At 50.3% G+C, this 10,587-nt stretch overlaps 1 protein-coding gene across 1 annotated transcript; it reads left to right on the forward strand.

Moving 5' to 3' along the window:
- The first annotated feature begins 284 nt into the window (after positions 1–284).
- On the forward strand, positions 285–1,397 carry LOC104370566 (olfactory receptor 14A16-like). The gene has a single exon (XM_086630993.1). The coding sequence runs from the start codon at positions 375–377 to the stop codon at positions 1,395–1,397; it is 1,023 nt and encodes a 340-aa protein (XP_086487119.1). The 5' UTR covers positions 285–374.
- Positions 1,398–10,587: the final 9,190 nt, after the last annotated feature.

Raw genomic sequence — 10,587 nt, forward strand, 5'->3', positions numbered from 1 at the left:
GGGAAATGGGAGAGGAGCTGTAAAGAAACCTACAACTCTGAAACTTCCTTTATCATCTTGGTTCCTTACCACTGCTGCGTAGATGCTGACAGGCCCTCCTGCATTAGCAGTGGTTTCATCAGACAACGTTGAACACCATGACTATTCCATCACCATTCCCATAAACCCACTGCTGCAGAGTAGGGCTGACCCCTCAGCAGACAGCGGGAAGAGACCCTGAACCTCATGGCACACCTGGCCAGCACCAGAGTCCAGCCACGAAGGTCTTCTCAAAAAGAAAAGTGTCTCTGTGTGACAAGGGGAGGACCTATGGGAAATGGCTTTGACTTTTACTCAGAGAAGTCTGCACTAACACCTCACTGACTTTTTCTCCTATGACGATGCTCCAAGCCCAAAGGAAGCAAATATCCAACAGCAGCTCCATCACTGAGTTCCTCCTCCTGGCATTCGCAGACACACGGGAGCTGCAGCTCTTGACCTTCTGGCTCTTCCTGGGCATCTACCTGGCTGCCCTCCTGGGAAATGGCCTCATCATCACCACCATAGCCTGTGACCACCACCTCCACACCCCCATGTACTTCTTCCTCCTCAACCTCTCCCTCCTTGATCTGGGCTGCATCTCCACCACTGTCCCCAAAGCCATGGCCGGTTCCCTCTGGGACACCAGGGACATCTCCTACTCGGGATGTGTTGCACAGCTCTTGTTCTTTTTCTTCTTTATCACAGCTGAGTATTGTCTTCTCATCATCATGTGCTACGACCGCTACGTTGCCATCTGCAAACCCCTGCACTACGGGACCCTGCTGGGCAGCAGAGCTTGTGTCCACATGGCAGCAGCTGCCTGGGCCACTGGGTTTCTCTATGCTGTGCTGCACACGGCCAATACATTTTCACTGCCCCTCTGCCACGGCAATGCCCTGGACCAGTTCTTCTGTGAAATCCCCCAGATCCTCAAGCTCTCCTGCTCACACTCCTACCTCAGGGAAGTTGGGCTTCTTGCGGTTAGTGCCTGTTTAGTTTTGGGGTGTTTTGTTTTCATTGTGGTGTCCTATGTTGAGATCTTCAGGGCCGTGCTGAGGATCCCCTCTGAGCAGGGACGGCACAAAGCCTTTTCCACGTGCCTCCCTCACCTGGCCGTGGTCTCCCTGTTTATCAGCACTGGCTTATTTGCCCACCTGAAGACCTCCTCTCTCTCTTCCCCATCCCTGGACCTGGCAGTGTCAGTGCTGTACTCAGTATTGCCTCCAGCAGTGAACCCCCTCATCTACAGCATCAGGAACACGGAACTTCAGGATGCCTTGAGGAATCTATTTGAGTACATATTACTTCAGCATCCATACGGTGCCCATTATCTTCACAGGACTAACAGAGTATTTCAGGAGAAGCCAGGACTATAGTTCGTGCATATCTGTGTTTTTTTGGTTTGTTATGTATTTTTTCTTTTGTTTATACATCTGATAATATTATTTCCCTTTAAATATTTATATTCTTGTCTTCCTGCTTCTTTTCCTCTGACTGAAAGGCATCATAGAATCATGGAATAGTTTTGGTTGGAAGGGACCTTAAAGGTCATCCAGTTTCAAGACCTCTGCCATGGGCATGGACTCCTTCCTCTAAATCAGGTTGCTCAAACCCTCATCCAACCTGGCCTTGAACACCTCCAGGGATGAAACATCCAGGGCTTCTCTGTGCAAACTGTTGCAGCGCTTCACCACCCTCAGAATGAAGAATTGTTTCCTACAGTCTAATCTAAATCCACTCTCTTTCATTTCAGAGCCGCTGCCCATATTGCCATCTACATATGGAGTCAGGCTCCCTGTGTAGGCAAACAATAAAGAAACCAGCACAAGATGATTTGTCTCAGCTCCCATCTTTGATATCTCCTCTGGAGCTGGAAGTGCTGCACCAGCACGCAGGAGGGGTTTAGGAGCCAAGAGCTCAACTGCCTCATGGAGGAGCAGCCCCGGTGGCCCTTGGGGCTGCCCCTTGGTGCCTCAGTGGACAGACCATTTCTGCCACCTGTCTGTCGGGGCTGCTGCTTCCCATGAGCCATGGCCATGGGTAAGAGCAGGATGTGATCTTTTCAGTGCTGGTCTCTCCTCACTTCCGTACTGTCCTGCTATGCCCTTGTGTTTGTGTTAGCCCTCAAGCCTCATGTAAGTGAAGACTGTCCTGTTGTCTCCAAACTGGCATCCTTGTGGCTGCAGGCAGGAGCAGGCAACGGGAACCGCTGTGTCAGAGCTGGTGTCCCTGTCAGCACCACGGTGACCAAAGGGGCTTCTCAGGGCAGGGCCAGAAGACTGCGTGCCTCTTCCAAAGCTGGTTCCAGGATTACGCTCAAGGAGCTGCTCCTTGAAAAGTCCTCTTGATGTTCAGGGTTGCTCAACAGATTCACAGGGACAAACTCAGAGTTTCAGGGTGATCTGTTAGGGACCAAAGCCTGGACCAAGAGCTCCCTGCTTGATGGCATGTTCTCAAGCAGTTAGCAACTAGTCTTTGATTTGTCTTCTAGGAACTGTCCCACTTGCAGTGGGGCTGATGGCAGATGCCATCCTGGGGGGGATCTGGGATCTGCCAGGAAAGCTTTGGGGATCTCCAGGGATAGTGTGTGAGTCTGAGCGGGTGAGTGACACATCATGCAATGAGTGATCATGCAAGGTAATGTCTCCCAGAGGAAAAGTTGAACCTGAGGAGCCCATGGGCTAACAAGAGCCTTTCAATGCCAGGAGAGGCTATGAGGATTTAGCAGGCAAAGGGACATAAGACTGGAGAGTGGTTCAGGACACCCTCTTGGAAAGTCCCATGGGCTGGACCTAGTGCAGCCCTCCCCTGCCCTTTGTGCCATTGGAGACACCCCTTGGTCCTGCCCAGCCCCATCCTTTCTTCCTGAGCTAGGAGAGAGGATGGAAAGGTGCTCAGCAGCAGTGATCCCTTTCTGGCTGGGTCTGCTCCCCACCTCACCCAGCATGGCCAGTGCCAGGTCACCCCGTGGCCCCAGGGCCCCACAGCCCCCTCCCACTGCAGAGCAGCATCGCCAGCTCAGGATCCTGTGGGGAACATGGGAAAGCCATCAGGAACAGCTGGCCAGGCCAGCTTGGACACAACTACCTGCAGAATGGCTTTCTGGGGAGAGGGGATGTCCCTAGAGAAGAGCAAGGAATGTTTCTGTTCTTGTCAGAAGGAACCAATGAGAAGGAGAAGCTGATTTCTGCAGGCCCCCACTCAGGGCAGCTGCTCTGTTGCTGGTCCAGGATTCTTGTGCTGGCCTGGGGAGAGGGGCTGGCACTGAAGGGGCAGAGGCATCTGTGGTGGGCATCTCCTGGACCCGAGACCAGGGATCCTCCATGTTCAACGACCTCCCTTTCCTCCTGCCATGCCCAGCCTCCATTGCTGTGGCTCCCAGGCAGGCAGGGATCTCTCTCTGCCCCCCAGCAGCGGCTGTGCCCTTCAGAGGGGCTGTGGCTGTGGGGGCAGTGCCCAGAGCTCTGCAGCACTCTGCGGCAGGCAGTGCCGTGGGGCCAGCCCAGACTGGGCTGCTCCGCAGGGCTGGGCTGGGGAGAGGGCAGGGGTGGTGGGGAGATCTAGGGAGGGGCTGGGCTGGGCTGGAAAGTGCCCAGAATAGAACAACCCCAGTGTTGGCTGAGCTGTGTGACCAGGCAGGGTGAGGACACACTCCGGTGGGTGTGCAATGCAGAGCCATCTGGCTTTGAAGGAAGTGAAGATGTGCAGGTGGAGGAGAGAGGAGGCCAGTCTGTGCCCTCGGTGGCATGGACAGACCAGGAAGGTGCCCAGGACATTTGTTACTCCAGCATTGCTCATTGATCATTGCCAGCACCTGCCACTCCGCCCAAGTAATGGGTGATGTTTCCTCTGTGACCATCTCCTTCCTCCTGCTGCTCTCAGTGCCTTGGTTGGGGGAACAGCCAGCCCTGCCCAGCCTCTCTACTTGTCCAGCCCTTGGCAGAGTCCAGAGCAGGGCTGTCTGCAAACCCCGTGTGTGGGACATGGCTGGGGCTGGGCAGTGCCCAGGCATTGAGAGTGATGCCAGTGCAGGAGGGCTGACAAGGGCTGAGCACTGAGGGCAGTCAGGGGATTTGCCAGGGTGATGTTTGGCCATCTGTGAACCAACCCACCCCATGGGGTTCCTGCACAGTGGGGGACAAGACCAAGTGTCAGGCAGTGAGGTTTAGGCAACACATGGAGATGGCATTGGCAGAGGCCAGGAAGCAGCTGTTAGGAGGTGAAAGTAAAGATGTTACAGAAAATAACTTGATATTTATTACCTGTGTTACACAGATATATTTTTAGAAAAGGCAAAGCTCGCCTGGAGTTGGTGGTTTCAAGGGATGCCAAGACCCACCTCCGCTGCCCCTAATTTTACTCTGCCACTGTTTTTTTCTCTGTTGGATGAGTGGTTTTGTGATGTGCTCCTTTCCCTCAGATTACCTCTTTCCAGTTGCCAAACCAGTCAGGGTCTTTAAAAAAGTGACCTCACAATCAGCATCCCATTTTGGGTCACCTTTGGCTGATGCTCAAAAAGTTGAGCTCAAATGGAAGAGCACTGAATGTTGCATTAGCGAACAAGTGTGGTGGGTTGACCATGGCTGGTCTCTAGATGCCCACCAAGCACCCTCCAGTCCCTGTTCACAGCAGGATAGTAGGGAGAAAATAAGACAGAAAAACTTGTGGATCGAGATAAAGACAGTTTAACAAAGAAAATGAAAGGCCAGATGTGGAAGAAATGGGAACAAAATTTAGGAAAGGTTCCAGGGAATCAGCCTCCAGGGAAGTAGGTGATAGTCAGAAAGATGTCTGAACTGGGTCCCTTACCCTCAGAGCACAAGGTAGCATCTGTCCAGAAGCCTCATTTAGGTGGTCTTGCTCATCCTGTGTCAGGTGGATCTAAGCCATCCATAACAGCATTTTGGTGTCTCAGCCCCCATATATTAATTTGAGGCATTGCACTCCTTCATTAATAATCTTCAAGAGTAAAATGCACCTGTTCTCCACAGGCGTCTATTGGACAACTATTTACGTTTGATGATGCTTTTTAGACAGTCTTTAGTCCCTAAAAAGAGAGGCAGACAATATCTAAACACTTCCCAAAAATCATGCTTGGTAGCAAACTTAACCTGAATTAAACTCGACATATCAGCACAAAATTCAGCTGTGTATGGACTGAAATAGCAGTGCTGACCCCCTCTCATTTAAATCTTTCTTTCCCATCACTTGTTCAGCTTTGGGAAGACACAACATTAATAAAGGTAAAATTCTTGGTTGCCAATGACTGAATTTACACCTTCAGCTGAACCCCTTCTCCTTGGGCAACACTGAAAGGCCTAGACTAAGATGTTTCTGTATGTGGGCAGGTGACTGAATTTCTATCGAGACAGCAATGTGAGCAATTGCATGGCGCTACAGAAAATGAAAGGGGGCACTTATATCATGGATTTGCTGCCCAAGGTAGAAAATATGCAAGCAACCATCTCAGAAACACCAGAGGAGGGTAAAAAATGAGAAAAGCCTGGCCAATGGGGAGAAGGTTAACTGTTGTGGTAGGTAAACTCCAGCCAGCACCTAAGCCCCTACCCAGTCCTTGCTGACTGCCTCCAACAGCAAGATGGGGGAGAGAATCCGAAGGGCAAAAGGGAAAAAACTCCTTGGTTGAGATAAAGACAGTTCAATAAGTGAAGCAAAGCTGCACAGACAGCACAGCAAATGAGGAATGAATGCAATACGTCCCACTGGCAGGCAGATGTTCAGCCATCTCCTGGAGAGCAGGGCTTCATCATGCACAACAGTTACTTGGGAAGACAAATGCCAGAAACACAAATGTTCCCCCTTCCTCTTCCTTTCCCTGAGTTTTATATTGCTGAGCATGACATCATATGATATGAAGTGTCCGTTTGGACAGCTGAGGTCAACTGTCTTGGTTACGACCCCTTCCAAATTCTTGTGCACCCCCCAGCCTACTCGGTGATAGAGTAGCATGAGAAACAGAGCAAGCCTTGACTCTGGGTAGGCACTGCTCGGCAATAGCTCCACCACCGGTGGGTTATCGACACTGGTTTGGTCATAAACCCAAAGCACAGCACCGTACGGCTGCTGTGGAGAGAATTAGCTCCAGTCCAGCCAGAGCCAGGACAGCAGGGTGGGCTGTTGGTTTGGGAGGGTGTGAGGATGATAATAGTGAAGAAGTTTAGAGTGGAGAAAAGGGAAGCAGGAAATGAAAGGTGAGGGAAAAGATGTCATCAGGGCTGGGTAGTGTGGGTAGAGAAGAGGATTCCTAGCTCTGGGAAAAGACAGAGTTCTCACGGCTATTGTTCATCTCTGAGCCCGGCAATAATATCAAGATGTTCCAGAGACTAAACAAGGGATATCATTGTTGTTCAAGAAAGTGAAGCATGCAGCAAGATCGGCGTCAAGGCCATGTACATCCTGTGAGAAGAACACCTGGTATAAACAGGGGGCTGTGTACATACTTGGACTGCTGTGTAAGACTTAAAAATACAGGAGTACACGATTCTACCATTGATTGGAGCCTGGAAGGGGGCTCTGTATGTTATAAATTTGGTAAAGGGAAAATAAACTGATATTCGATCCCTAGCATTTGCAGAGTCCATGTGCTTACAACACTACAAATGGAGCCCAAATTGGGTTTGGAGAGATGAACAACTTAAGGAGGCACACTGGTGGCATATCCCAGCTGGATGGAGAAGGACGGCTGAACTGCACGCGCTGACTACTAACGAGATTGCCTGTTGCTGAACAGGTGAGGAGCTGTGGGGAGATTCTTCTGCAGTCTGGGGCAGACAGAGCAGAAATTACACACTAAGACTCGGCAGGTACTTCTTAATAACCAGGGGTTCAGGGTCCAGACCTCACAGTTAGTCACACTGCTTCTATGGGTTCAGAATAACTGCCCCTGGTTCCCTGCCATGGGATCCTATGATAACCACTTATGGTAAAGAGTTGGACAGGAACTTCAAACAAAAAGGGATTCGCAGTTAAATGTTTCAGAAGGACTATTAGTGACACAGAGCCTAGTTTATGTAGCAGTAAGATCTTTAGGCCCAACTGGGGACAGTTAGCAAACTGCTGCAGCGCCCCCTCCACGTCCTATGACTGAAAAATCAGCCGTATCTCAAGATGATCCATCTCTTCAACTGCTACAGGAGGTGATAGAACATGATGAGGTGCTTGACCCTCGAGGAACCCCATCTGGGGATGATCCATTGCTTAACGATCCTTCTGATATGGGGTTCATCGATCCGGAACAGGATCCACCTTTAACTTCTGCGAATGCCATACCCAATGCAGCACCGGCTGTTGCAGAAATTCTGTAGCATCAGCATAGAATAGCCCCTTCCAGCACACTGGGACAACGAACACCCTCGCTGACACCGACTGCACCCCCATCCGACGCTTCCTCGTGTCGGTCAGACTGGTGGGTGAAGAAGGTTCCGTGTGTGCCTGTGCTGACATCCACGGAACTGTTAGATGAATGTCATGCGGAAGAGCTAAAGAAAGGAGATGTGCAGCTTCTGCAAGCAACGCCGAGGATTTACAGGCCGAGTGCACCTCCACAATTTGAGCATTTGCCGTATGAACTCGTTAAAATGTTGTGCAAATCTGTTAAGGGCCATGGACTTCACGCGTCATTCACTATGAATTTATTTCAGGCCACTGGGGATTCGTATACTCTGACCCCTGCTGACTGGAAATCCCTGTTGCAATCGGTGTTATCTGCTGCCCAGTATTCCGTATGGCTCACTGAATTAAGGGAGCTTGTGTCTGCGCAGGCCCTGGATAATATGAATTAATGCTGCAGGTCGGGCACAGGCAGGGTTGCAGCAGTTGGCTTTCCAACAACTGGCTGGATTTGCTCTGAGCGCCTTAAGACGTGTCCCTGACCTCGGGGCAGGGGAGGCTGCCTCTGCTTCCATCCGGCAGGGAGCACGGGAACCTTACGTACGTTTCCTCGATCGGCTGCGAACGGCAGTTCAGAGACAGTAGAAAATCCAGCTGCTGCAGACGTGTTGCTATTCCAGTTACCGACTGAAAATGCTAACACAGACTGCCGGCGAGCGATGGATCCTATCAGAAATCGGGCAAAACCAATGGCAGATTTAATAAAGGCGCGTCGGAGTGTGGGCTGGGAACAGCATAGGGCAGAGATATTGGCAGCTGCTTTGGCGCAACAGATGGTTACGGCCCGAGCAGCTGTTAAATGTTTCTCCTGCGGACACGAAGGGCATATCAAAAAAGATTGTTCTAAAAATAGAAATCAAAGCAAAACGGGAGTTCCGACTCAACTCTGCCCACGTTGTGATAAGGGATATCGCTGGGTAAAACAATGCCGATCCAAGTTTGATAAACAAGGCAATCCTATTTCGGGAAACGGGAAAAGGGGTGCGCGACCCACTGCCCTGAAAACTCACACCAGGGTCATTCAACCTGTAACACACCCTGTTGGGACACAGGTCCAGGCGGGCTGAACAATCCGTCACTGTCAGTGCCCTCCGGCCCTCCACCCCAGGGAGTGCAGGGCTGGATTTGGCCAGAGCAAAATCAACAGTGATCCCTGACACGTCGGTGCATTTAATTCCTACTGGTCCTATACCACAAGGATTATGTGCACTATTGCCGGGACGATCCTCCACCACAAAATCAGGATTGTTTGTACTCCTGAGGGTAACTGATTCTTATTATTAAGGGGAAATAAAAATCACAGCATGGACTCCTTCACCAGCATGCACTATTCCGGCTGGGGAAAGAATAGCACAATTGCTTTTGATGCCTTGAAGCACCACATCACCTCTGTTATGTAACATAGATCGAGATATAGGAGCATTTGGTAGCACAGGCCAACCAAAACAATTTTGGACACAGAAAGTCAGGGCTGCACAACCTCCTTTAACAGTAGTCATGAATGGGAAGGCTTTCTCTGTCCTAGTTGGCACAGGGGCTATTGTATCTATAGTGAAAAAATCCGACTGGCCGCCCTCTTGGCCTCTGGCACAGCCCTGGCAGCTGTGATCAGAGTAGGTGGAACACAGATCCCACAGCAGAGTGCACAGTCCTGGTTAGTCATAGGCCCAGGGAACAAACAAGCTATTTTGAAGCCATATGTTTTTGATGTCCCATGTACATTATGAGGTCGGGATTTGTTGAATCACTGGAATGTGAGGCTAACCACAAATTTTTAGCACACGTCACTGATGTCCAGCCCTGACTCAAGCTGGCAAGCCCGTCTGGGTCGATCAGTGGCCATTAAAAGGTGAGCGACTGGAGTGAGCTCAAAAATTAGTCGACGAACAGCTCAAATTAGGACATATGCTCTCTATCAGGTCAGACAGCAGACCAAGCTCAGTAGATTGAACGCACCTGCCCTGACTGTCGACGTATTGTGCCTTCAAATACTCCAGCAGGAGTAAATCCAAGAGGTTCATCCAAGCACAAGTACAGGTTGGGCAGAGAATGGATTGAGAGCAGCCCTGAGGAAAAGGACTTGGGAGTGCTGGCGGATGAGAAGCTCAACATGAGATGGCAATGTGCACTGGCAGCCCAGAAAGCCAACCGTGTCCTGGGCTGCATCCAAAGAAGCGTGGGCAGCAGGTCGAAGGAGGTGATTCTGCCCCTCTGCTCTGCTGTCGTGACACCCCCTCTGCAGTGCTGCATTCAGCTCTAGAGTCCCCAACACAAGAAGGACATGGAGCTGCTGGAGCGAGTCCAGAGGAGGCCACGAAGATGATCCGAGGGCTGGAACACCTCTGCTATGAAGACAGGCTGAGAGAGTTGGGGCTGTTCAGCCTGGAGAAGAGAAGGCTCCAGGGTGATCTTATTACAGCCTTCCAGTACTTAAAGGGGCCTACAGGAAAGCTGGAGAGGGACTTTTTACAAGGGCATGTAGTGATAGGACAAGGGGAAATGGCTTTAAACTGAAAGAGGGGAGATTTAGTTTAGATATAAGGAAGAAATTTTTCACTCTGAGAGTGGTGAGGCAGTGGAACAGGTTTCCCAGAGAAGTTGTAGATGCCGCATCTCTGGACGTGTTCAAGGCCAGGTTGATCAGGCTTTGGGCAACCTGGTGTAGTGGAGGGTTTCCCTGCCTATGGCAGGGGGGTTGGAACTGGATGATCTTTGAGGTCCCTTCCAACCCTAACCATTCCATGATTCCATGATTCCATGATTCATGTGCCAATGAATTATAGCAAACTGATGTCACTTGTATTCAATCATTTTGTCGGTCTAAATATGTACACATAATTGTTGATGCATTTTCTGCCTTTGTTGTTGCTACTGCTCACACTGAAGAAAACCATGGGAGTACTGAAGAAAAGCAAGACAGACAATGGTTTGGCGTGGTACCTTTTTACAGGACTGGGGAGTGACTCACACTACCGGTATCCCTCATTCACCTACAGGACAAGCTATTGTTGAACGAACTCATTTAATGTTAAAACAAATGCTTGACAAACAAAAAAGGGGGAATCTTCCGTATACTTCCCCCCAGGAATCCTTAGAGAAAGCTACATATGTTTTAAATTTTCTTGATTTGTCTGCTTCTAGGCAACATACTACGGC

Source organism: Tauraco erythrolophus, unplaced genomic scaffold (assembly GCF_009769465.1).
Source record: "Tauraco erythrolophus isolate bTauEry1 unplaced genomic scaffold, bTauEry1.pri scaffold_65_arrow_ctg1, whole genome shotgun sequence".
In the NCBI taxonomy this organism is placed as follows: domain Eukaryota; kingdom Metazoa; phylum Chordata; class Aves; order Musophagiformes; family Musophagidae; genus Tauraco; species Tauraco erythrolophus.

Bases quoted from the DNA above. Each gene is read 5' to 3' on its own strand.
- LOC104370566 (XM_086630993.1), top strand. From the start codon at position 375: ATGACGATGCTCCAAGCCCAAAGGAAGCAAATATCCAACAGCAGCTCC.